The sequence below is a fragment of the Malania oleifera genome, chromosome 1, assembly GCF_029873635.1.
Source record: "Malania oleifera isolate guangnan ecotype guangnan chromosome 1, ASM2987363v1, whole genome shotgun sequence".
Classification (NCBI taxonomy): Eukaryota; Viridiplantae; Streptophyta; class Magnoliopsida; order Santalales; family Ximeniaceae; genus Malania; species Malania oleifera.
The window spans coordinates 98,333,984-98,360,716 of record NC_080417.1 but is presented as its reverse complement, the minus strand read 5'-3'; the positions used below and the strand labels follow the sequence as shown (position 1 = coordinate 98,360,716).

At 35.8% G+C, this 26,733-nt stretch overlaps 3 protein-coding genes and 1 long non-coding RNA gene across 7 annotated transcripts; 2 read left to right on the top strand and 2 right to left on the bottom strand.

Annotated features, from left to right (window-relative positions):
- The first annotated feature begins 1,129 nt into the window (after positions 1-1,129).
- Positions 1,130-17,702, top strand: LOC131166864 (uncharacterized). 2 transcript variants are annotated; one of them, XR_009139887.1, is made up of 8 exons: positions 1,802-2,231; positions 4,745-4,822; positions 4,899-5,366; positions 7,303-7,422; positions 9,741-9,824; positions 9,952-10,047; positions 10,538-10,614; positions 16,999-17,702. It is a non-coding gene; the product is annotated as an uncharacterized LOC131166864 (long non-coding RNA). The 2 variants fall into 2 exon arrangements; XR_009139892.1 differs by lacking the exon at positions 9,952-10,047 and having other exon boundaries at positions 1,130-2,231.
- On the bottom strand, positions 15,868-17,589 carry LOC131166850 (UDP-glycosyltransferase 83A1). 3 transcript variants are annotated; one of them, XM_058125458.1, is made up of 2 exons: positions 17,046-17,589; positions 15,868-16,685 (listed from the first exon to the last, which is right to left on the bottom strand). In XM_058125458.1, exons 1-2 carry the CDS (start codon positions 17,524-17,526, stop codon positions 16,033-16,035), a joined length of 1,134 nt encoding a protein of 377 aa, XP_057981441.1. In that variant the 5' UTR covers positions 17,527-17,589; the 3' UTR covers positions 15,868-16,032. The 3 variants fall into 3 exon arrangements, with proteins under 3 accessions (XP_057981441.1, XP_057981433.1, XP_057981450.1); XM_058125450.1 differs by having other exon boundaries at positions 15,868-16,898; positions 17,046-17,547; XM_058125467.1 differs by having other exon boundaries at positions 15,868-16,670; positions 17,046-17,526.
- Positions 17,703-19,258: 1,556 nt separating the features above from the next.
- Positions 19,259-23,710, top strand: LOC131147756 (pentatricopeptide repeat-containing protein At5g27110-like). The gene is made up of 4 exons (XM_058097313.1): positions 19,259-21,517; positions 22,094-22,183; positions 22,949-23,333; positions 23,505-23,710. Exons 1-4 carry the CDS (start codon positions 19,259-19,261, stop codon positions 23,708-23,710), a joined length of 2,940 nt encoding a protein of 979 aa, XP_057953296.1.
- Positions 23,711-24,895: 1,185 nt separating this feature from the next.
- Positions 24,896-25,454, bottom strand: LOC131147748 (uncharacterized). The gene is made up of 2 exons (XM_058097301.1): positions 25,188-25,454; positions 24,896-25,078 (listed from the first exon to the last, which is right to left on the bottom strand). Exons 1-2 carry the CDS (start codon positions 25,452-25,454, stop codon positions 24,896-24,898), a joined length of 450 nt encoding a protein of 149 aa, XP_057953284.1.
- Positions 25,455-26,733: the final 1,279 nt, after the last annotated feature.

Sequence of the window (26,733 nt, the reverse complement as noted above, 5' to 3'; positions counted from 1 at the left end):
AAACAAAAACACATAATTGAATGTATGTTAGTTTTTGTCTTTAATTTGGATTAAATAAAAATTAGGACACATGATTAAGATAATAAAAATCATAATATATTATAATAAAAATAGATATTAATTATAATTATTTTGTATTGCAGTTATTTTCAAAATTTAACTTCTACAAAAAATAGTCTTGCAGACAATTGAAAAATAGTAAAAAAAATATTTTTTATTATTTTTAAAATTTTGTAAATATGTTTATTTGAATTATATTTTAAATTCACATGGTCGTTTTATTTTAATTTCCATTAAAATTTCTATATAAAATGAATAAATTAATCTGCAGAAACCAATTTTACATATTAAAATATTGTTATAATAATGAAAAATCTTCAATTTGTTTGGTATTATTGTCAAGAATTATAAAACTAAAAATTAGGAACAAGAACTGAAAATTTAGAAATAGGAAGAAAAAATTAAAAATTAGCAAATTTTTTTTGTTAGTATTTTGAAAACTAAAATAAATTAAAAATCTAATTAAATTGATGCTTTTTTTAATCAAATAGCTATTAAAAAATATGACTAAAATTAAAAAAAAATGTGAAAAAAGGTACAAATTAGATCTTAGCTAAATGTATATGAGATTCTCAACTAATCATTCATTAGACAGGGTAGCTTGCATATATTTATAAATTTTTTGCACTTATTTTTTTGAATAAAATGAATTTTTTTAGGTCTAGTCTTGCTGGATTCAAATAAATTTTTTAAAAGTTGATTTATATAATTTTATTAAAATTATTATTTCTAAAAATACTTGTCTTTCTTTTAAAAGGTAATAATATTTTGTTTCTTTAATTGGATTTAATGCATTTTTAATTTTAAATATATATATATATATATAAATATATGTTTGGCAAATCTCCCACGAAGATCTTGCGAAATTTATTTGGATAAAAAAGTCAATGGGAAAACAAATTTCGCAAGAATTGATGCAAATTTCGCAGCACCAAACTGCGAGATTAGTGAGCATTCCAATTATTTAATATTTTATTTTAATTTAATAATAAAACGGTAAAAACTGTTTTTGTGCGCAGTTGAGAGAACTTGAATGTCTCTATAATAAGCATGATACGGTTGCGGGCTCTTTTTCTTTTTTCATTTTGTCAAATTTATCTTGAAGGATTGGTTTCTTTTCTAAGAAAAATTGTTGAGAAGATGATTCGTGATTTTTGGGTCAATGCTGTTTTTGTGTCTTCGAAAATGTGAAAAGATGTCATTTTGGGTTTGGGTTTTTGATGATAGGCTCCGTTTGGTTGTTGGGAAAAGGCGAGAAAACAACTGAACAAGTGCTTTAAATCTTTGTTCAAAGTTGAGAGATTATGAATGTCTACTCGAATCAGCCTCATATAGTTATTGGTTTTCTTTTGTTTTTTAAACAAATTTGCTGAGATGATTCATGGATTCTGTTTCGTTTCTCTCCTTTGTTTTTCCTCCCTTTTTCTCATAAACCAAACGAAGGGTGGGTGCATGATTTGTGTGGTATATGCTGGGCAATGTTTAGAGTACTTGGATTTTGATTCGTTTAATAGATATGTTGTTGGGCAAAATTGTGTGGCCCGATTGCCCAATAGGAAGAAGAGGGTAATATTTGATTGGAGTTGGTCTGAGATCATGATTTCTGTTATGTTGAAAGATATTACAAAAAAAAAAAAAATTCAAAATTTGGGAGTCTCAGTTGCCATATTGTGACAAATTTTTTCGAATGAGTAATTTTTAAAGTCTTAGATGATTGCAAAAAAAAAAAAAAAAGTTTATTTGCTGCCCAGACCAGACATAAAATTTGGGAATTAATGCATTGGCATTTCCTACATTGATTTCCACGAAAACTCTCAGCAATGAGGGTATACTTGCTTTTTCTGTTAGACGTATGGACTATATAATATTTATAATTTTTTAAACCAGGATCTACATATGACTTGGCTGGGCCTCTAGTTCAATCAACTTGTTTGGGTTTTTATGTGCAACGCTTTGACTAGATTAGGTCATATGATTTTCTCCATTATTTTGGTAAATTAATACACTAAATGAGAATGGTTTTAACTCCAGTTGCACTGGATAATTTTTTATTCCTTTATAAAGTAAAAGTGTCCCTTTTTGCAGGTTTGTGTTTCTTCTGCGGATCCAGCAGCATTCCCAGGTGCTGTTGAAGCAGGGGCACTGATGGTGAGGCCACAAGCTTGTTTACGGTATGTTGTACTTCAGTCCATTGTGCACAAATATTATTGTGTCCATCAATGACAGGGCTATTTGAATTGAGTATCACTTGATTTCAGCATTCTTATGTTGGAGATTTCGAAAATGGAGAACATGATTACAATTACATGTCTCTCACTCTGTATGTTTGTCGCACTCCAACTGTTTGAAGAATTTTCCCTGTTATTTGATTTCTAACCTCCTATATGGAATTGCTGCCAGAGTGAAGCTTCCCTATTGGGTTGGAGCTTTGATAATTTTGATTTTAATGAAGTGCTGTTTTGAATGCCTATGCACAATAAGCAACGCTAGTTCTATTTTAGTATCAGAAGAATGATTTGAGCCATGTGGCTTTATTTCTTCTGTCAGTTTCATGTTACTCTCGTTATGTTGGAGGTTTGAATGACATCTAATTTCATGATGACTGACGCTTCTTGTTCTGGAGTGCTACACAGACAATCTTGGAGCGCCATGAGCTTTCTAGAATTACTCTAACCTAGCATACTCTAGAATGGAACCAATAAATAACATGGGCTTTTCCCACATCGGTCTGAAAAATTTATATGAATTTATCTGGTGTAATTTTAATGTTGCTAGGAATTCAAATTCAGAGTTTATTAAGACAAGTTAAATTGAGATTAATTGTTGGAGTAAGTGTAGGAGTCTTGATGCCACAAGGGTACACATATGAAGCTCAATAGTCAATTTACACAAAGGGATAAACTCTAATACTCCAAATTCAACTATTTTATTCAATTCTAAACAAAACCTCTTACAATCACATACTTATGGGCCAAAAATGCTTGGGAATCAAGCAAATAAAATTAGGAAACCTAAATACTGCTATGATGTTTCTTTCATAATAAATAAAACCCTAGATTCTACTGATGTTTACCTAATAAAAGTACTATTGTATAATACTACGAAAATAGAAAAAAAAAATCCTGGAAAATAATAGAATGCAAAACTGGCCAATAACCCCATTAATTCTAATTTAATGAATTTGGTGTCACAGGCCTTGAAGCTCACATTCACAATAATAATATTTAAAATGTTGTAACATTAATATGTAGGCCTGTAGTTTTATTTATTAAAGGCTAGCTAAGATTGTACTAGACAAGTGAAGGTAGTTCATCTCTCATCACACATCTCTTCCTACTCCCTACAACCTCAATCTTCAAACATTAAAGTTTCATGCACTAACCTTGAGATTTTCCACAAGGAATGAGTAATTATACAAGAGACACATTGTACATAGATTTTATATATATATATATATATATAGACACACACACACATACGCGCACACACACACACACACACTTATGTAGACACATTATATATAAGCATTACACACACACAGACACACATATGTAGACGCATTATATATAAGCATTCTTTTTTCTTATTTTAAATATGTCATTTCATTAATTTAAGGCATATTATTTATTATTTCCTTTTACTCTAGTATGGTAATCTTTTTTAGTCTACAAGGAAATGGGAAAAAAATCAAATACCCAAACAATAAAATTATTTCTTTATCTTTTTTTCACATCCACTACTCTTTATATACAAATTTGAAAAATTTAAAAATGATTTAATATTTTTGCAATTATTTTAAAAAATAAAAATAAAAATATATTATTTACCACAATTTTATATGCGATGGGAGGACAAGAGGGATGACAGACATGAATCCGAGAAGGAAAAACTGTCTAATGAGACCACCTACCTACTTTGCCACTAGTGGCACTTGAAAATTTGGTGAGGTGGGAGGATGAGATTAAGAGAGTCTGGGAGGTATGAGAAGAGGGATGATGCAAAGTCCCCTACTAAGCAATAGGAAGACCTTAGGGGTTTAGCCTTATTCGTATTTCGAAAGAAAGTCCTAGATCTAACCCCCTAAAATATACAAAATTTAAAAATTTTGAGAAAAATGTAAAATGGATTATGATCTTTGAAATTTAAATTTTTTATTTTTGATAATTTAAAGATTAGCATCGCTCAAGAAAATATTGATTTCGCTATATAATGTACAGACAAAAATGGGGCATCTATAATATTGATAGAACCTACTTGGGTATCCATCTTTAAATTGTAATATTTATGAAACAGAAATTAATCCACCACAATAATTAATTTTTACATGTCATTGCGCACGTCTGGCCAGTACTTGCAAATTCACGTGCAACTATTAATTAGGCATTTAGACTTGCATTTGAAGTGGCACGAAAGTTGCATCCTCCGCAGATTCAGAATTTCTTTTCCTTGCCCATCTCTTAACATTTTACCTTCATTTTCTCCCTCCCTCCCTCCTTGCTCCTCCTACTCTTTCTCTTTCTTTCTAATTGTTACATGCTTCCATGTTCATGCTTGATGGACCTGTGTGTTATTTTGTTGATAACATCTACTTTTTGCCTTCATCCCCATTTTACTGCTTAGTATAAGAGAATTACTTTCTGGGTTGGTATTTTCTTTATGATTGGTTTGTGCTGTGCAATTCTAGGTTACAGTGTCAAAGGATGACAGTGTCATTCTTGATGGGGCTGGTGAGAAGAAGGCCATAGAAGAAAGATGCACACTGGTTACGTGCATAATCTTTATATGTTCTATTATGCTTCCATTTTGCAGTGGCTGACTTGATTCGTGGATTATTACAGCTGAGATCTGCAATTGAGTTGAGTACATGACTACATCAAATAATTGAAGGTCGATGCATTGGCTGGATTGAGATCTTCCAAAATGCCACCGTCCGACACCTAGGCGTACTTGACGCCATCCGATCCATTGCCGATCGGGACCCTACCTAGCGCAAACTCTTCATTCGCAGCCTTGGATGGGACGCTACTATCAAGAACCTCCGCAATCTCTTCTCCACCTATGGTGACCTCGAAGAAGCCATCGCGATCCTTGGCAAGGTCACTAGAAAAAGTAAAGGGTACAGGTTTATTACGTTCAAGCACGTCAATGGCGCTTTACTCGCGTTGAAAAAGCCATGTAAGAAAATTGACGGACGAATAACCGGGACCCAGCTTGCGATATTGGGAAATTCCGGATCTAATACGAATCCGACTACAATTGATGTTTCTATGCACAAGATTTATGTAGCCAATGTGCCTATTCTCAAGGTATGATTTTTTTTCCATCATACAATAATAATTCTAAAAAAAAACAAACAAATAGATGTCATAGTTTCAATGCTTGAAGAGCTCCGTATTAATGGCTAATAATAATTAATAGGATGTTCAAGTTATTTAATTATTTGAACAATGACCTATGCACCAAATGCATAGTGTGGTCATGATAGCTGCACTGCAAGTCAAATAAACAAAGCTAAACTTTGAAATTCCAATGGGTTGGCCGAATGCACTGTGGGGTTGGCAATAATAACTTTTGCACATTTATGTGCGCTGAATAGTGCTTTGAATAGTGAATTTGAAATTGCTATTGGAAATTTGAGTTGAAATTAAAACGCACATTGAAATTGCACAATTGTAGCAACTACATCGGCAAAACCTCAAACAGCAAAATCGAGCTCCTTAGTGACATTCTATCAAGCACCTGAAGCCCAATCAGCCGAACAATCCACACCATAATCAAAACAAACAGTAACAAAATCACCGTCGTCAATGGTAGACATCTTGCAGATCTCAATCTCAAACTTCAATCTGTCACTGCACTCACAACCCCATGTCCAAAAAATCCAACATGGGACTCACGGATCAACTGGGATACAATCAAATAATCTGAGTTTATAGACCCCACAGATGACACAGATGACATAAAAATAGTCTGTGAAATCTATAACATTGCACGCTCACTTGCAGTTCCCTTTGCCGTAAATGATCGAATGCTTGGTGCATACACATCCAAACCCTTTGAAACAAATCCATCCTGAACCGATTTCAAATCCTAACTAAGATTGAAAATTCCATAACTCACATCTTTTACCCCAATGAAATCAAAATTGCAATAATCTGTCGAATTGAACAACCATCCCGACATCATAAACTGCCAAAATGTTACTGAATATATAACCCAAAAGATGAGCACAGTTCATTAAGTAAAGAAGAATCGGCCCAACTGATGAGCAATGCTTATAAGGCCAGAAGACTACCCAAAAAATGAGCACAGCTCATTAGGTAAGGAAGAATTGGCCCAACTGACGAGCAACGCTCGTGAGACCAGAAGACTGCCCAAAAAATAAGCACAACTCATTAGGTAAAGAATAATCGGCTCAACTGATGAGCAACGCTCGTGAGGCCATAAGACTGCCCAAAAAATAAGCATTGCTCATTAGGCAAGGAAGAATCGGCCCAACTGACGAGTAATGCTCGTGAGGCTAGAAAACTGTTCAAAAAATGAGCACAGCTCATTAGGCAAAGAAGAATCAGTCCAACTGACGAGCAACGCTCGTGAGGCTAGAAGACTGCCCAAAAAATGAGCACAACTCATTAGGCAAAGAAGAATCAACCCAACTGACAAGGAATGCTTGTGAGGCCCAGAAACGGCCCAAAATATGAGCACAACTCATTAGACCAGAAACGGCAAAACAGAAGAGCATGACTCATTAAGCCACAAGCAGCCCAAAATGCCTCAAGAAAAGTTGCTCGACAAAAAAAAAAAAAAAAAACAACTTTCGAACTTTGGAAGCTAGCTTCAAAAATTCAAACCTAAGGGGGGGGGGGGGCAGCTGATATACCCCAAATATATCACTTGCCTAGAAGAGACCAGAGCGCAACATTATGAGGGCAGTTACCGCCTAAGTCAACCGCTCGATCGGAGCAATTGACGCTCGCCTTATAATAAGCAGAGCGATTCACGCCAACGAGGTAAGAACCAAACCAATTCCTGCACCATAACTTGCCAATAAATGGCATTACACCCTTGGGTCAACCTCCGTCACTATAAATAGGGATTTGGAAAAGAGACTAAGGTATCTCATCCTAACACACTTTACTGTTGCATAAAAATCTCTCAATCCCATCCCTGACTTAGGCATCGAAGAGAACCCCCGGAGTACACCCCGGGTCCTTCAAGCCTTGCTTATTTTTCTCTTTCCAGGTGGTCGTGATCAAAAATCGTGAAGGTCGTTCAATTTTTGGCTGCAACACTTCTGATTATGACAAGGAAAAGTTGTAGGAGAGGCTTGCAAAACTTTTTGGTGGTGGTATTGTTTTGAAGGTCAGTATCACTAAAGGCAATAAATTATCCAAATTGTTATTATGAACAACATTTTATACATGGTTTTTATTGCTTCTAGAGATTTTTTTTGAATGGTTGAAAGCATGCGCATGCACATATAATTTAGAAAATATTTTGTTATATTCGATTTGATAGGAATTCTTGAAACAAAGGATAATTAATCTTTTTAATTGTGAATGGTATCGCACGTAGTAATGAATGGTATCAAATGCTATAATTTTATGGATAATTAGTATTTTTTATTACGAATTGTATCAAATGCTATAATGTTGGTAATTAATCTTTTTAATTATGAATGGAATTAAATGTTATAATGTTATGGATAATTACTCTTTTTTAATTAAATTCACTTCCAAGATTTAGTATGAAAATAAATTATTGGATCCAATATTTTAAGTACGTTATTAGTGAAGAAAATAAAATAAAATAAATTGTGCATTTTGATATTGCCAATAAGACCCCTTACACAATAATGTGCATTTTGATATTGCCAAAAAGAGTCACAATATCAATTCCATTATCAACAACGTTGCGCTCATGTAAGCAAAATCATACTTTTAGTACCTTCCACATTACAGTATGTATATATATGAAGGAACCGAAAGAATAATCCCCAATATTTTCACGGGATGTTCTGGTATAATCCCTAATCTTTTCAGTAAATTGTCTCATCATGTGCATGCATACTTGGGGTATGTGATGGTTTTGTGTCATTGATGATTAATTTATGTCATTTTTAGAAAGATATGAAGTTATTTATATTAATCTTGTATCAGTTTATTAATTTTTTTTTTTAGTATTTCTATACCCGTAATTTCTATCATTTTGGAACCACAAAGCAGTTCTGCTTTTGCATGCTTTATGATCCAGATTTCTAGGCACTGATTTACTGGGTGTGTTACTTGGAATCAGATGGTTGTATAAAATTGGAAACTTCCTAGATGCTGCAAGCCCAAGTTCATTGTTTTAAATATATACTTTTAAATTAACCCATGCATCACAATGGAAGGGCCTTAACCAATCAGAGGAGGCTGTGGCTCTCGAAATTGTTGAAACATTTTTAATCACTTCAGTAATTAAAATCAACATTGGTGATTTGTTAAAGTTAAACCATATGAAGTGTACCTATTTATAATCATCCGACTCTCTTAATAGTTGGGATATTACTCTCATGCTATGTAAATTGAAGACATTAGAAATACTGAAAATGAGTGCTTGAAAAACACCTAAGAGTTGTCTTAGTGAATGAAAATAAAGTAGATTGAAAGGATCTTTGCATGCTAAAGCAGAGAAAACAAAAATATAACTGAAATGACATTGGCAAGATGATTACTGAAGTTGGGTATGCAAAAAATGTTTTGGGTTCTGAAATGAGCGTGGCTGGAATTTTGAAGGGATTTGGCATTTATACTCTCTGAGGTTATGCTTGCTCATGATCTCTGTTGTTACCCCAGATATATAATACTATTCATTTCAGAGAGTACACATGTATATCTCCTCATACTGGCCCAGTCATTTCCATCATCATAAGACCTAGGATACAATGATTGTCTACTTGAAATCTTTGAATATTAGGTTTGCCAGTCTTGCTTGGTATTCATTCTAGAATAAATTTTAGGTTACATTTGGTTTGGCGGGATGCTTATTCCTAGGAATAGGATGGGATACAATAAGAATGTAAAAATATTTATAGTGATGTGTTAATTTACAAAGAAGTCCTGATGTAAAAGCTTTGTTATTCTATCCAACATGGAATTGGAAGTGAATAGATACTCCTATGGTGAAACTTGGGGATAGTGATTCATAGTCTATCCTAGTTACAAATCCACAATTTTTTGCATTGTTATTTGCTTTACAGCGATGACACGTTTTTTATGTAAACTATCAAATTCTTCTATTACAACCATTTTATTCCTTGGAATAGGCATTTTGCAAACCAAATGTAAATTTAGGGAAAGACATATTCTAAAGTTTGTCATATTATGATTTATCACCTAGAGTGTTTTTTTTCCCCAATATTTTTTGGGTGGAATGTTGGAGGGAGGAATTTTTCATTTTTCACTTTTTTTTCTTGTTCACTGTGTATTTTATTTATTAAGAACTCCAAATTGGGAGCAGGTTTTGGTTGAACCTGGTGCACCACAAGGTTCTAGAATTATTTCTCAGATGCGATCTCACATTTTGTGGATGGAGAAAAGGGCAAGTTTATATTTGGGTTAATTATTTTTTAGCAACTCTATGATTTATATTGTCATTGTGTTTTCATTCACTAATTAGCTACTCATGACGACATATAGAAGTGCTGCAAAGTTAAAAGTGCATCTAATCAAGCTTCAAAGGACTTGGTGGTTTCCAAAAGTGGTGCATTTGTAGTTGCTCCAGTAAGTGAGTTTTTTCTGTTTGTCATTTTTGTTTGCTCTTGGATTACTATGCTGACCAATTGCAACATTTGTGAAATAAATTTAAAATTCTCTTGTTAAGACGTCTGAATTGGCATTCTTGTTGCAGTGTCCTCATGATGGACCTTGCCCTTTAGCAAATACTAGAAAATATTGTCATTTTGTTCAGCACTTGGAGAGGACATCATCACAACGTACACACAAGGTTCCTTTTTAAACAATGTTGCATATTAGGGTCTTTGTGAAACCACTCATATTGTTTTGCCTGAAAATTTTCCCCCCCAAAACTCTTGGACCATACTACATGGACATAAGTGTGCACATTTTTGTTTTGTTGATGCCAATTAATGCACTATATCTGGTTTAAAATTTAATTTTCTTGATAAATAATAGAAAATGAATTTTGCATGTCACATGTATATGTTGTATGATTGCTATGTACCATGTTGTGCATAAGAAGTTTTAGTCAGGATGTATACATAGTGATAATATGTATTGTTTTTCAATATTTTTTTAATGTTTTATTAAGTATTGATTATATGCTTGTCTCCAAAGGCCCGAGTGTTCAAACAGAACTCTCCTCAAAATCTTTTTCCCATTTATCTTAATTTTTAAAGATAATATAAATTTGGAAGCATGGAGTTCATCATCGTTTGTTACATTCCCACTTAACTATGACTTTTTTTTGGTAGCAGTCCAGAGGCAAGACTTTGCGTGGCTTCGAAGATGAGAAATTTTGCTTTGTTGCTTTCAAACGAGGACAACGGCCATAGTAAGTGTTTTGAAGAGGAAGAGTTGTGCTTTAATTTTCATATAAATTTTTCTTTATCACCAACACTTCTAGGGTTCTTTTTGTTGTTTGTAGAACTCAAATACTTGTGGACTACCAGCTGGTATACAAAAACTTGAAAATTCTTTCAACATTTATCCAAAGCTTAGCATTTTGTCAAAGATGTAAATTCGACGTTTCAATTCCTAAAATAAAGAAGAAAATTTCGCTGATTGTAGGTGAATTTCCTTCTTTAGACAACAATCTCCCGACATATATCATTACAAACAATTTAGACTAGCATCTATTATTGGAATTTGTTTTCTAATGCTTGACTGTTCCTATTTTTTATCTTGGCTATTTTCCCTTTATGTTGTTGAAATTAAGGATAAATGTGATCTTTTAGGTATTGTCATTAAGAAGATCATTCCTGTATAGGGTGTTGGTGTAACGACCTGCTTAATTAACATGATTTTTTTTTCCACTGTAATAATTATCATGCTCTGATATCATAACATTATCCTAAGCAGCAAGAAGCATAATACAAATAAACATTTTCATACATAATGATATACCATACTGTACAATACCAAAGTGCTATCATGTTTTCCAAAAGAATATATACATGTGTTACTAAATCCCCAAAATTGCCCTCAGCTAGTTAGGGCAAATACAAAAACCCTCCACTGTACTCACTTTGCTGTCAGGGCACTACAGACGCCCCTCTACCTGCGAGCCTGATCTGCTCGCCTACCTGGATCACCTGAAAAAGGTTTCAACACTGGGATGAGCCAATGCTCAGTAAGACGATATATGTTATTACTAGTGTGTTGCAAATGAGTCATCATATCATAAAAATCCGTTTCCATATAATCATGTATATCTGGATCTATAAATACAGTACAAATCATAATATTCATTACCATTTTCATGTCATTTAACACATCTGTATTTAAGTTATTATTCAAAATACTTCTAACATACATAAGTAATTCCTTTGTCTCTGTAAATCAGAATATACATAATAATAACTATAAACTTTCCCCTATGGATATCTGTATGTCATGATTTAACTCCTCATGACAGGATTGTGTGGCCCGTAGGTGGGATCTACACTGTCTGGCCGACCAGGTAAATCACTATACTCCCTTGGTCGATTTGCCCACCTCTACCCATATCTGATGGGGAGCCTGTCCACGTCAAGGGCACTATACGATCGACCTACAGCCTATTATCTGAATAGGCGGTTGCACTCTGTAAACTGTATACTGCATGTAGCTACAGTATTGTGCTCTGTAAACTGTATGGTCCAACAGGGTCTGATACTATATACATATTCATATATATACTCTTTCACTGTTTTCATCATGTTTTCAAAATTACCATAAGGCTATCTTTCTGTTCTGTACATACTATAACTGTAGCATCTCGATGCTATCTCTGTATAACTGTCTATATATTCTGTAAGTGCTCTGTCTGTATACTTTGAATGTTATGGTTATAAAAAACATGACATGCTTTAAACTCTATAAATCATAATACTGGAACTACGTAATAATAATACTGTATCCGTAATTCGTATAATCAATGTGTTAAAATCTGTAAAATCATGGTACTGTAATTCACGTAATCATAGCACTGAAATACATAAAATCATGAAATTATAATTCATAAAACATACTCCCATAATACATACATATTCTCAAGCCACATCATACTTGAGTACATAATTTTCATAAATAAATACACTGCATAATATTTAGAAATTTCCTAACATAGCATATATCCCTTACCTTATCTTTGAAAAATCCCTACTGTACTCTAGCCCGATACCCGCAGGGCCTTCTACAAAATATCCCGAAATCAATATTTGTCAAAACTAAACATCAGTTTTTTTCTGCCTATATCATTTCCTATAACTACCATAAGGCCAAAAGGAGACTAAAAGGCCTTACCTTGAATTTGGCATGATTTCCAACTCCGATTTCCCGACGATCCGCTCCGGTAGATGCGTAGAGAACTCCGCTAGGAGCGTCGTGGTAGCTTCGGATCGTCGATCCGGTGATTGGTGGGGCCGGAAATGAAGAGAAAAGGGAGAGAGAGTCATAGGAAAGAGAGAGGAGAGAGAGAGCGAACTGATAAAAACCCCGGTTTTCCTCCTTTTATACTGTCAGATTCATCGACGAGTCACGTTAGTTCGTCGACGAATCTTTAGTAACTTCGTTGACGAAGCCCTGCATTCGTTGACGAAATTCAGACCGCCCTAGACCCTCTCTCGGTATTTTCTCGTCAATGAAGTCCTGTGTTCGTCGACAAAATCCTTAAGGCCTTTGTCGACGAAACCCTGTATTCGTCGACGAAGCCTGGCAATTTTTTTTGAAATTTTGATTATTTAATATTATCTTCGAAATGTAATGTCGTCGACGAAGTCTATGACCTCCTTCTGTTTCTGCTTCTATTTTCTCTCCCTCTTATTATTAAAATATTATTATTCTTTCGATCACTACAGTTGGATTTTGAAGACGAATTCTTTGTATTGCTGATGCTGGTTCTTGGAACTCATAGCTTACGAATTACAAGTTTTCATCTTTCAAACCCATGACAGTTATTGCTTCATTAAAAAAATTTTAACCCCACCCTTGGCGGTAATTTAAAAAACCAAGAGCTTTGTTTGCTAATACATACTTGTGTTGAACGCCAACTACATGACTAATGCAGTATATTGTGAATTGTATGCTAGTAGTAGATTTAGGTTGTTATATGCTTGAAATGATTTATTTGTTTAAAATAATCAGGTTTTAGGTACATGTTTTATAGGAAAATATCCAATTTACAGACGGTATGTTGCCAAAATTTTGTTAAAATTTTCTCAAAATAAAACCATGTACAAAGATAATTATGATAAAATGAATGTTAAAATATTTTTGAAAGGATGAGTGAAAATTAAACGAATATTAAACTTCATCCTTTATGTGTATAGCATTACAGATTACTATCCATAATGTACCAAATGACTAAATCTTTTTGCACGTATTTTATAGATTATTTTGTATTTTTTTTTTTGGTTATCTGAACAGATAGAATTAATGTATTTTAATTGAATTTGTATAATATATTTGTATTTGTATTTGAATTAGAATTAGAATTTTGAATAATTTTTGAATTTTTTAGTAATTATGGTTTAATGTTATGTATGCGAAAATGTAATTACAGAATTTTATAAGAATTAATGATTAAAAAAATTATTAATTTAAAATTGTTAGTGACGGTTTTAAAACTGTCACTAATAATTGTCCATTTTTTAAGTATTATTGAAGGTTTTAAAATCGTCACTAATAATAGAGTATTAGTGACGAATTTCAAAAGTGTCACTAAAGCTCAAGTATTAGTGACGGTTTTAAATTTGTTATTAATAATATATTATTAGTGATGGTTTTGAAATTCGTCATTAATACTATACTATTAGTGACGATTTTGAAACATTCACTAATACTCTACTATTAGTGACGATTTTGAAACCTTCACTAATACTATACTATTAGTGACGATTTTGAGCCGAACTAATATAGAATTTGTAATGACGGTATTAGGATTTTAGTGACGGTTATAATCCATCACTAATACTCTATTATTAGTTACGCTTTTAGGATTCATCACTAATAAGTATTAGTAATCGCAGTTATAGCGACTAATTCAAAATTGTCACTAATAATATTAGCGACGGTTTTGTGATTATTAGTGACGATTTTGATCTTTCACTAATAATCGTATTTTTGGCGGTCTCTTCGGACTACACCTTTCTTTTCACAAATAATTTTAAATAAAATTTCCAAAAGATCACTATAGTCTATAGATTAATCTACAACATTAACCAAAAAATATTTTATTCATAAATCCCAAAAAAAAATCAACTAAGAAAAAGAAATTGGTGTAGTACATCATATTAGATGTGTTAATGCATTCATCTAATTAATAAAATGAACACTAAAATTATGCAAATCCAACCATTAGATGATGAGATGAAGCAAAAAAATCTTTTTCAATGTTGTGTTAATTAAACCATATATTTTTATACATAAAAAATGCAACAATGTATCACCATTTAAGCATCCAAAACATCATTATAATTCTAATCATAAAATTGTATTTGATGCTTCCCAAATTAAGCAAAGATCGACAAATTAGTCATTTTGACTACACACTCACAAATTCTGATGTGCTAGCAGCTAGCACCATCAAGTTATAAATGTACCTAAACAATCTACAACATCCCATTCTTGATAAAATTTCCCATCTAAAATTTATATTGGATACAAACAACCCAATTTCAAACAAGTAATACACTCCAATGCATCAATATATACAACCCAATTGTAACTCATGATATGTGTAATATTCAGTTGAATGGAAGGGAATTTATAAGAATGTGGATACCAGCATCGGATTCATTCAATGAAGACAAGCAGACAGAATGGTGGGATGGTTGGAATTCTAATTGTTGAACTCTGACGAATAGTCATTTTGTACATAATCGTCAAATGATATATGGAGGGACTACATTGAATGAATAGGATGTAATGGATTCTTCATTTCTAAATTTTAGGGCATGCAAGGAATTACAATTTTATATGAATAACAAACAAAGGTAAATTTGGAATTCTAATTTTCGTCACCTAGGAGACTACAAAAATTTCCTCTTTATGCTGTTTAATAGGTTAACTTAGTAAATTTAGATATGTAATGGATTTTTTTTAATTAAGTTATGGGAGTTAGTTGAAGCATGTAAAAAATTAATGGATCTTTTTAAATCAAGCCAAAATTGTGGATTAATTTACTAATGTATGTATGATTTGTTTGCACTCTAGAATGAAATGGAATAGGTCTTTATAATTTTATATTTTTCGCCATATAAATTTGCATTCCATTTCACTCTTTACTCATTCCATCCCTTGAGTACTAAAGATTAGGTTAGTGAATTTTTGAAACTTCAACCCAAAAAAATTCCCAGAAACAAAGTATTCGTGGATGGTTTTAATGCTTCCACTCTTGGAAGATTTTGTTTTGCCTAGCAATGATAAAATTATATTTCTGCTCTTCCTGTCAATTGAGATCATAAAACCACCCAAGAACTCCCCCTTTTCTGCTTCTAGTGGTGTTTCTTTGGCAGCTTGACTTTGTTATTTTCAGAGGTATGGGATCCTTTTGCCTAATTATCAAATGATGAATTCAGATTCTTGCTCATTTTCTTGTTAATGATTTCTGTGAACTAGTTGGATTTACATGTTGCATAAAGATGATCTACCATGCCCATACAGATACATAGCAATTTCTTAAATTGACAGAACTTTACAGCATAAACAGGCAGAAAAGTAACAAACACACACAAAATGAAGCCTAAAAAATTCTTTAAGCTGCGTCTTTTTAAGCCCCAACCCATTCAACAAAGTTCCTGAAATTCCTGTTAGAGCTACCACCTTCTCTCACAGAGTTCATGGCCATTTCCTTCAGATTCAAAGCTCTTTCTTTCAAACATTCATCATCAAATAGTTGATCCAACTTGTTCCTAATTTCTTCCCTTGTAACAATCCCATTTTTGTCTCGGTTAAACCCCAATCCAACCATCCACATGTCACAAATATAAGTCTCATTGAAGAACTGGTCACCATTGTACGGCCAGCACAAGAAAGGCACCCCGTTGCTTACACCTTCAATGATAGAGTTCCAACCACAATGGCTCACAAAACAAGCAACAGAAGGGTGCCCAAGAACCTTTTGTTGAGGGGCCCAGTCCACCACGAGCCCTCGAGCCGCTAACCTGTCTCGAAATCCCTCAGGGTATGCATCTGCTGTTTTGTCTATGGAACCCGGCCTCACAACCCACAAGAACGGTTTATTCGAGAGTTCGAGCCCGAAAGCCAATTCTTCAAACTGGGTTTTATTAAACATTGTGAGGCTTCCAAAGGCAATGTATAGTACAGAGGAGGGGGGCCACTGGTTGAGCCATTTCAAACATGTTATGTCTTCTGGCTGGAGGTGTCTGCTGCCGTCCAAAAGTGGGCCTATGGGCAGAAAATCTGGAAACAAGTCAAATACTGCAGGCTCAAGGTCATATACTGAGTTGCAGATTACCCAGTCTGCAAATTTCAAGGCTTTGTTATTTTTTATCATAGCTCTAAAAATGATCTTCTGCATGGTCTGGTTGCCACTGCAAGCCCACACAAGGCTTTCAGTTTTTATGGGAGGCATGGCTGGAGACAACTGAATTATCTGGTTTCTTACTGGAACTCCTGCAGTGATTTTTTTTGTGTTTTTTAGTTGATTCCATTTATCCAAATATGCAATAAACCATATTTACTTTTGTCTGCCTAAACTTAATTTGTTGTGTAGTGTAGTTGCAGCAAAGTTATCAATAGTTGGTGAGAAGAAATTCTTACCATGGCTACTAATGACCCCATCATCAACCAGTTTTGGGATGCTATATTGCAAGGCCAACATGGCAGCTGCGGCTGGCAAGAAGGCTGCTAATCGTATCCCCATCTTTTTGGCAACTTCCAGAGCCCAAGCAGCAGTTATATCAGCTACAACACAAGCAACTTTGCCAACTCCGGATGCACTGATCTCCTCTATGAGCTCCTGCAGTTTCCTGGGCATATGCCGAAAGATTGCTTCGATCAACTTCCCTGGCTCATTCCTGGTTTCCCCATATTCCAACCCGAGTGCAACAGAGACCAGGCGAATCTGACCCGCTAAGTTATTCCTCATTCTCATTGCATCCCCAGCCTGCCTATGATTGAACTCGATGTTTACAAATGTAATATTGAAACCCTGCTTGGCTAAGCATCTTGAGAGCTCCATCAGGGGAATTTCATGGCCTTTTGCAGGATGAGGCACCACTATGACATGAGGATTGCCCATTTCCAGTTCCTTCCTTTTACTCTGTCTGCAGGTTTTGGGCTGATAGCTCTACTTGTAGATTGTGCTAATTGATGTCAAGTTAATCTCTATTGAAGGGGGGCTTGGAATTGTTGGAGTGTGGTTGCGGATCTAGTTGTCTTTTCTTTAGTACTTATGCTAGTGGTTGATTATGATCTTACATTTGTTTGGAGTTGTTTGGGTTTGCTTGTGGATCTAGTTGTCTTTTCTTTACTACTTATGCTAGTGATTGATTATGATCTTATATTGAGTTAGGTTTCCTTGCCCTTTCGAAAATGGTCTTGCTTGTGTTTTTTATTATGTATAGTTCAAATGTCTTGTCATTATTCTCATGAAAGCATTGGAGACTGGTTCTAGACCTACTTCTGTTCTCTATTTAATTGATCAAGTATGTTGAAATTTGGTTGAAGTCAAGCGGCTCTGGTTTCGGCAAAAATTCGTTTACCAAATTGCCCCCTTAATTCCAACAAGGGCACGTTATATTCCATTATTTGGATCCTGGAAAATACCTATTTGTCTAACAGTAGTACAAGTTAGTTCAGATGCTCTTTGGTTTGTAGGATGGAATTGGGTGGGAATAGAATGAAATGAAAATTTGAACAGAAAGAATAAGAAATCAAAATACTAAATTTGATTCAATTCTACCTAATTTTATTCTATTCTAAAAAGCGGAGCCTCAAACCATCCACACAACCAAATTAGAAATGGAAAGAACAATATCAAAAATTTTATATAAAATTACATTTTTCTTGTTTTTGAAAAAAAAGACTTGAATCCTTTGAAATTATAATTTTTATTATACATTCAGTACACAAGAATGAAATACAATAGAATGAAATGGAATTAAATTTATTGATTTCACATTTCTCTTCCTTTTAAGGCCTTCACGGGTCATAATACACTGATTTAGACCTTTCACTTCCATGTTTGGTAGAGACAATTAATTAATTAAAAGTTCAAAAAAATTGAAATGATGTTAAAAGATAATATTGAAAAAAATAAGAAAAATAATATTGAAAAATTATCATCAATGCGCACTACAATATTTAAATCAAAACTGTACATCATCCTTTCAGCTAAAGATTGACTCTAGTTTTTTTTTTTTCCAAGTAATCAATTTCATCCAATTTAATTATTTTGATATAGGATTCAGAAACTTGATTAGAAGTTTTGGTTTTAGGTTTTGATTTTTCCCATCAAATTTATATAATTTTTATATGTTTACATGAATGAAGTGACATTTAGCCAAATTATGATACACAAAGAGCAATTAATTATTAAGAAAATTTTTTTTGAGCATTTCTCCATTTGCACACTATGACCTTTAAAAGAGTGGTGTCATATACATAGAAAATTGATATAACATTTGATCATAAGTTGTAAATTTTTTTCTAAACCCTTTTTGGTATGTAAATCTTCTTTTTGGTTAGACCATATTTTTAAACTTTTAAAGTTTATTGAATCTGATAGACATGAAATTACAGAAAGCTTTTGACAGTTCGGAATGTAAAAGTTTTACATATTCACATCTCAGTTGCCCCTAGCGCTGTTATATCAAAATTTTCAGTCAGCAAATCATGCAGAGATGATTATGATTTTCTTAACACCAGTTAATTTCTTTCCCTTCAACTGGGCAGAGTGTAAACAGGTTCCACTATGATCGTCTAAAAGCTAGTTAAATTCTTTCCCGCTATGAGAGAGGTACCTTCAAGGAATGAATATCTTCATCCCAACCCGTTCTTCTCTCGTTGCAGCAATCAGACGGTCCACTGCCCGAAAATCCCTCTCTGAAGTTGTATGTATACATGCCCAAATCATTAAACATGGCTTTTTACCTGAAATCCGACTCTATAATCATCTCTTGAATGTGTATTCCAAGTCCTGCGACTTTGTTTCTGCACGTAAACTGTTTGATGAAATGCCTGAATGGAACTTGGTCTCCTTTTCGACTTTAATTTCTGGATATTCTCAATCGGGGACTCCTGAATGTGCGTTGGATCTTGTGCCCCTTCTGCAAAATCAAGCTTTAGACATGAACCAGTTTGTTTTTTCGAGTTTGATTTTAGCATGCTCAAAGCTAAAATCAGTCAATGAAGGGAAACAAATCCATGCTCAGGTGATAGTGGCTGACTTTGAGTTCGATCCATTTGTGAGAACATCTCTGGTTGATATGTACTCTAACTTTGACGACATAGACTCTGCCGTGTTTGTATTTTATTCTTGTTCATTACGAGATTCGGTTATGTATAATTCGATGATATCAGGATTTGTGAGATTTGGTTCACATGAAGAGGCACTTGAATTGTTTGCGGAGGGGCGGAGGGATAATGATTTAAAACCTACGGAGTTTACTTTTGGAAGTGTCATCAAGGCTTGCTCGAATTTGAGCATGGAATTGGGACTGCAAATTCATGCCTTCAGCATTAAGACTGGATTCGATGCTGACTGTTTTGTGGGGACATCTCTTGTGGATATGTATAGTAAATTTGGTGATGTGGAAAGCTTCAAGCATATATTTCACAACGTTGAATGCATTGACCTTGCTTTGTTGAATTCAATGATTGTTGGATTTTCAAACAATTACTCTTATGTTGCGGCTGTGGACTTCTTTGGTGAATTGAAGTTAGACGGTTTTAATCCAAATGAGTTTACTTTCTCTAGTGTCCTTAAAGCTTGTAGTGGCTTAAAATGTGTACGATTGGGTAAAATAATCCATGGACTTATAGTGAAGTCTGAGTTTAGCAGTGATTTGGTTGTCAACACCTCTCTCCTTGATATGTATCTGAAATGTGGATCCGTCAAAGATAGTTTGAGATTGCTCAACATAGTGCCTGAAAGAAGTGCTGTTCTGTACAATGCCATGATTTCTGGATTAGAACAATATGGGGATCATGAAGGAGCAGTTAGGCTATTTATTAACATGAAGCGGGAAGGTGTTGTCCCTAATCATGGTACATTTGTTTCTCTGATGTGTTCTTCTGTTGGACATGAAAGAAATGTCTATGGCCATGCCATTAAGCATGGTCTTGGACATGATTTGCAGGTGCAGAATGCATTTTTGGATTCTCTGATAAAAAGTGGATCTGTTAACGAAGCTCGATGGTTTTTTAATAACATGCATGAGAAAAATGTTGTCTCCTGGACTTCAATAATATCAGGACTTTCAGAGTTGGGCTTGAACCGTGATGCTCTCAGACTCTTTAAGGAGCTGAACTCAGCAGGAATCTCTCCCAATAGCTTCACTTTCCCTAGTGTTTTGAAGGCTTGTGGAAGTTTAGCTGATTTGGAGGATGGAAGAAGCATTCATGGGTGCAGTGTTAAGCATGGGATCGTGGATGAGGAATTCACTAGCTGTTCTCTTTTAGACATGTATGCTAGGTGTGGAGCCTTGGAGGAGTGTTATAAATTGTTTGATCGCATGCCTAAAAGTGATGTTGTCCTATGGAATACAATGATCACTGCATGTTCCCAATATGGAAGAGGTCATGAAGCATTGGAACTCTTTCAGACAATGAAGAGGTATGGAGTTGAACCAAATCACGTGAGCTTCACCTCTTTGCTATCTGCCTGCAGCCACTGTGGCTTAGTGGAAGAAGGGGTCCAGATATTTGAGTCAATAAATCACAAGCAGAATATGTTGCCCTCTATGGAACACTATGCATGTATGGTCGATTTGTTCGGAAGGGCTAGGATGCTAGAGAGGGCAAAGAACTTGATTGATGGCATGCCATATGAGCCTGATGCATCAATATGGAAGACGTTCTTGGCTGCTTGTAAGCTTCATAATAATCTTGGGCTCGCTGAAGTTGCAAGTGACCATCTTTTAGGTTTGGAAGGTTGTGATAATAGAACTTTGGTCTCTCTGTCCAACATATACTCGGAATCGGGAAAATGGGATGATGTAGAGAGGGCAAGGATGAGGATGAGAATGGGTGAAAAGGGGAGAAAGGATGCTGGGCTCAGCTGGGTGCAGGTAAAAGAAAAGTATGCATAGCAACTTAAGTGATGACAGGAGTGTGGGAATGGGAAGCATATTGATGACATAATTCATTGCCTAGTGCCTTGACAGTGCGATGAAGCTTTGTTTATAAAGCTTCCCACTGCATTTGCTGGACAAGACCAAACCATTGGGAAGTCATGTTCAGACCTTAGTTGATCCCTACTGGACATTTGAGATAACTGTCAATTGCATCAGCCTGGTCCAATATTGAGGACCCCAAACACCAGTTTTGGCTTGTGCTTGATTGGTTTCCAAGCAAATGATTGATTGCTGCAAATCTGCCCAACTGATTTTGCGAGGCAATTTTCCTTTCTTCAACATCAGGGGAAACGTTTTCTCGTTCTTCGTAGAGCTAGACTACATATGATAAAGATCATCAAACAGTTTATGGATGATCTTGGACAACAAGCAGTCCATTCAGATCAAGGCTGTCTCTGAAACTCAAGACATCACGTGTCCAAAATTTTCATCAAAAGGGAGCCAGGGAGCCCAAGAACTGTGGAGGGCAGAAATGCTTAGTGATAAATCTGGCAACTTACATTGGGACAGCTTTGGGGTGAGGGAAGGAGGAAGCTTTTGGAGAATTCAAGGATTTTTCTGAATTTCCAATATGATTCCCAACCAAAAGTGGTCGAATTGGTAAGATCACCATCATCCTAGAGTGAAACTGAGACATTGACTTCATAGTAGGCATCCTCAAACAAATTCTGTATCAGATCTTCATTAGTCTAGACTCTACAATGACAGAAAATAAGCTTATGACTTCTTTTAACACTCGCTGCTTCCGAGTCAAATTCAGTCTGAATTCTGATTATTTGCAATGAGTTTGTTTCTTAGCAGAAATCAATATAAATTTCTAACCCCAGATCTACAATTCTCTCTGGTGATTAGTTTCAAAAGTTAATGATACAGGTATATGATTTTCAATCGGCTTTGTGATGCTATTCCATGGTTTTTGAAGCATTTTAGATACTGACTAATCACCAGGATGGTAGGCTTGTCAGTCTACCATTCTCCAAAGATTAAATTTCAATTTAAAAGTCACGACTCTCCAAACTCGTAATTTGGTTCTAATTAGGAAAGTCTTGATTTTGCCAAATGAGCAATCCTTAAGGGACAATTATATATTAAAATGTTTTACAAAATAAAAAAAAAAACGATTTTTCCGTTTTTATTAGATTTTAATCTAGCATTATATAAATGTTAGAATTTATACTCTTGTGATAATATATTACCAGTTGTGGACATCTCATTTTTAAATTTATTATTTTTAACGATAATGGGAAATTGAAAAGATTATGATTACTAATATCCTAATGGGGGAGGGAGATCTTTTTTCCCACGCACAAACTCATATATAATAACTCTATGTTCAAATGCAAGTTTTAAAATTTACATTCCCAGTATGAGTTTATGGGAAGGAAAAGCTTGGGAAAAGAGATTTTAAATTCAAAAATTCGTACTCCCAACACACATGATCAATCTTCGTATTTTCGTAACAAGGAAAAGCAAAGGAAAAGAGACTGGAGCGAGCTTCCAGACGACGCCGTGGACGTGGCGGCGTCCAGGCTGAGCCTACCGGACTGCTACCGACTCAGTACAGTCCGCTGCGCATGGCAGGCGGCGGCGCCATCGCAGGAGCAGGGCTTTCGCCTTCCATGGCTGATGCTCTCCAAGGGCTCTCGATCCACCAAAACCCGCGGTTTTTTCTGCCTCCAAACCTGCCACTTTTACCAGATCCCACTGCCCAAGAAGGTTCGGCGGAGCTGGCGCGCTGGTTCATCCCACGGCAAGCTCATAGTGGCCCATAAAACACGTGGCTGCTCTGTTCAAGCCCTTTTCGGGTTATCAGATCCAGTTCCCCCCACCCAACACCCCCCCCCCCCCCCCCCGGGGGCGCTCTCCCCGGGGCGTCCAGCCCCTCATAGCTGATGTGAATTTGAGGAACGCATATGGAAAGCCAAGACGCATCCGGCTTTTATGGAGAAGGTTGTTCTGTCGTCGGAGCCGACGCCGGAGAATGAAGCCGCTGGCCGCTGCGTGGTTGCGTTTTGCGACCATAAATGTTTGTTAGCTGCTTGCCGACCTGGAGACCCGGTGTGGCCTTGGAGGGATTTCGTTTGCGGGAGCGACGACGACAATGATGCTGCTGATGATGGGTGGTGATGGTGCTAATGATGATGCTCATAATGATGATGATGATGATGATGATGGCAGCGAGAATGAGATAGTGGTAGTGATGGGAGTGAGGAGGACAAGGACGAGGACCATCAAAATTTGTTTATATAGGAGAGAGAACAATCTTTCATATAGAAGAAGAGGAGACGGGAAGAAGAGCAGATTGAAGAGGGGGATGAGAAAATTGATGATGATGATTGATGAGGAGGATGTGGAGGAGGAGCTAACTAGTGATAAGGAAACAATGGAGACGATGCTGGGGTGGTGGAGGAAGAAAGAAAATCTAAATTTTTATATTTTGACGATACAATATTTCACAATGTATTGAACACTATAGGCAATATCATGGGATTCAAGGCTTTGCATATGTGAGATAGTTGTTTCAAAGATTCAATGGAGAGAGGTGGACCTTGAGGCATTGAAATTGAGGTAAAAGGAACAGAATGACTGCTATTTGGTAGAATCGTCGGAAGGAGAAATTCTACTACTTGTAAGAGGCAGGACCCAAGGCGCCATTATGACCAACACAGCTTCACAATCTTCAAAGTGGATGAAAAATCAACTTTGCAAGATCAAATTGTGTTCTTGGGAAGAAATCACTCCCAAGCTCTTCCAGCCTCAAATTTTCCAGGCTTCAAGGGGAATTGCATCTATTACATGGATGATGTTTGTTCGCATTTTTATGCAACTCTGTCTTCATGAAGTTCGTACAGGGATACAGATGTTTTCTGATTAGATGATGGCAAGAAAGAGAAATTTTTTATCTCAAGAAATCTCAAGATCTCGTTTCCTATAATGCTCATTCCTTCATGTATCCTCCTACTTGGGTGATGCCAAATCCGTGGTAAGTTGAAACTGAGATATATATAAGGAATCAGGAGAGCATGATTCTTAATTTTTGGGATTCTAGAGGTAGTTTGATTTGTATTTTCCTTTGAGTTTTTTTTTTTTTTATCCAAAAAATATAATTATATAAATCAAAATGGATATGTACAACTAAACTGGGCATACCTAGGAGAAAGGAGAATTTAACTCCATCCAAGCATCTATAAATACATCTAACCTGGGCATACCCAGGGGCATTAAGCCTGAATGAATCAAAATCACAATGACCTCACATAACTATCCCTCACATTACATATCATCCTGGGCATACCAGGGGTGCAAGCACCTTTATAAGCCATACTTCCTCACCAATTCCTGAACCAGAAAAATGTTTTCAATCATATTCCTCTTACTAATGAAAGCAGACTGAGCTTCATTCACCACTATCCCCAGGCAAGGCTTGATTCTCTTTGCCAAGATTTTTCCTATCACTTTATACACCACATTGCAGCATGACATGGGTCTATAGTCCTGCACAGAATTAGCATGTTGAGCCTTGGCTATTAAGCAGATGGCTGTCCTGTTAATTTGTTTGAGGAATTTGCCATGGGCAAAAAATTCCTTGATTGCTAGTGTAAACTCCCTCCCAAGCTCCCTTGAAGAATCCTGAAGAATATCCATCAGGACCAGGGGATTTGTCTTCCCCAATACTGAACAGAGCTTCCTTAATCTCCTCACCAATGACAACCTCCACCATCACTTTGGCTTGTTCTTCATTCAAAGTTGGACCTCTGTCAATAACTTGAGGGTCTACTAGACTGCAAGCCTCCTCTGAACCCAAAAGCTGCTTGTAATAGGTTACAAACTCCTCTGCAACCTCTTTGTTGGGATCTGGTAGTCTCCCCATTCTCTTTAACAATCGATGTAATGTGATTTCTGGCACTATGCCTTTTCATAAGGGAGTGAAAAAAATTTTGTGCGCCTGTCACTATTCCTCAGGTAGTGACGCTAGCCTGTTGGGCTAAGAAACTCCTATTAGTCTCTTCCAACTTCAGAGCAATTTCTCTTTTATTCATCAGCTGTCTCTGCAAATCAGGATCATCTGGACTGTCATGCAGGAATTTCTGAGCCTCTTTCAACTCATTTGAGGCCACTTCCGCCCTCTTCGAAATATGGGAGAAGTGAAGGGTATTCAGGTCACGCAATGGGCCTTTCTGCATCTGAAGCTTCTTTGTCAACAGTTTGCACCCTTGACTCTGAAATTCCAGGCATCTCTCACAACCTCCTGGAAACTCTCATGCTTAGTCCACATATTAAAAAACTTAAAAGGCCTTCTTCCCAGACTATCCTCATTAAAAACAGACACAGTGCATACTGCATGGTCAGACATGATTCCAGGGAAATGGAATAAGGCTTGTGGCCCCCCACCCCTTTTGAATCCATTCATTGTTCACCACTGCTCGATCAAGCTTACACTAGACCCTACTATTTGTCCAGGTAAGAAAACACCCAGAAGATCTGAGATCAACCAATCCATTCGCAGCAAAACATTCAATCATTTCCCTGGTTTCATATGCCGACACTGGTTTCCATTCTTTTTCTCATCAGCCTACAATACAAATTTGAAGTCTCCCACCAATATCCATGGGCCATATTTGCAATTCTCAATGATACCCACAGCGGCCTTCTAGAGACCGTGGTATGCAATCCATAAACAAAGCAAACTTTGAAACAGTTATTAGAAGTTAAACATGTAACAAAACACTGTAATACCTGGGGAGATTTAAACAGTATCTGAACTCGAGCTTTACAAGGGTTCCACACTACTAGTATCCTTCCAGCCCTATGCTCATCAAAATTATTATATTGACACCAACCCACCAGCTTTTTCCTCATGAACTCTTCCATGTTCCTTTCGGTCATTTTAGTCTCCAATATTCCCATAATATCAATTCTATTATTCTTAATGAGGTAAATAACCCCATTTTTGTTTTAGGGGTTTTAGTAAAACTCCTGATATTCCAACAACCAATCTTCATTTTGTTTTAGAAGGGGGCTTTAACCCCTTTCCAAACACCAGAGGATAGTATTGAGCTCCCTTACCTTTCTTCTTCTTCCTTACAGGAACATACTCCTCTACTTTCCCCTTCCCCGTACTCATTTGCTCAAGGGGTATTGCCTGGCTG

What these genes read in the sequence shown, in the direction of transcription:
- LOC131166850 (XM_058125450.1), bottom strand. Translation starts at nt 17,526, where the DNA reads ATGGGCAATCCTCATGTCATAGTGGTGCCTCATCCTGCAAAAGGCCAT. An exon ending in TGGGGTCATTAGTAGCCATG is followed by an intron (nt 16,899 to 17,045) that starts GTAAGAATTTCT and finishes AAATCACTGCAG; the next exon opens with GAGTTCCAGTAAGAAACCAG.
- LOC131147756 (XM_058097313.1), top strand. Translation starts at nt 19,259, where the DNA reads ATGAATATCTTCATCCCAACCCGTTCTTCTCTCGTTGCAGCAATCAGA. An exon ending in CTGGGCTCAGCTGGGTGCAG is followed by an intron (nt 21,518 to 22,093) that starts GTAAAAGAAAAG and finishes ACATTGGGACAG; the next exon opens with CTTTGGGGTGAGGGAAGGAG. An exon ending in AACCAAAAGTGGTCGAATTG is followed by an intron (nt 22,184 to 22,948) that starts GTAAGATCACCA and finishes TTACATTCCCAG; the next exon opens with TATGAGTTTATGGGAAGGAA.
- LOC131147748 (XM_058097301.1), bottom strand. Translation starts at nt 25,454, where the DNA reads ATGGGGAGACTACCAGATCCCAACAAAGAGGTTGCAGAGGAGTTTGTA. An exon ending in TCAAGGGAGCTTGGGAGGGA is followed by an intron (nt 25,079 to 25,187) that starts GTTTACACTAGC and finishes AATTCTGTGCAG; the next exon opens with GACTATAGACCCATGTCATG.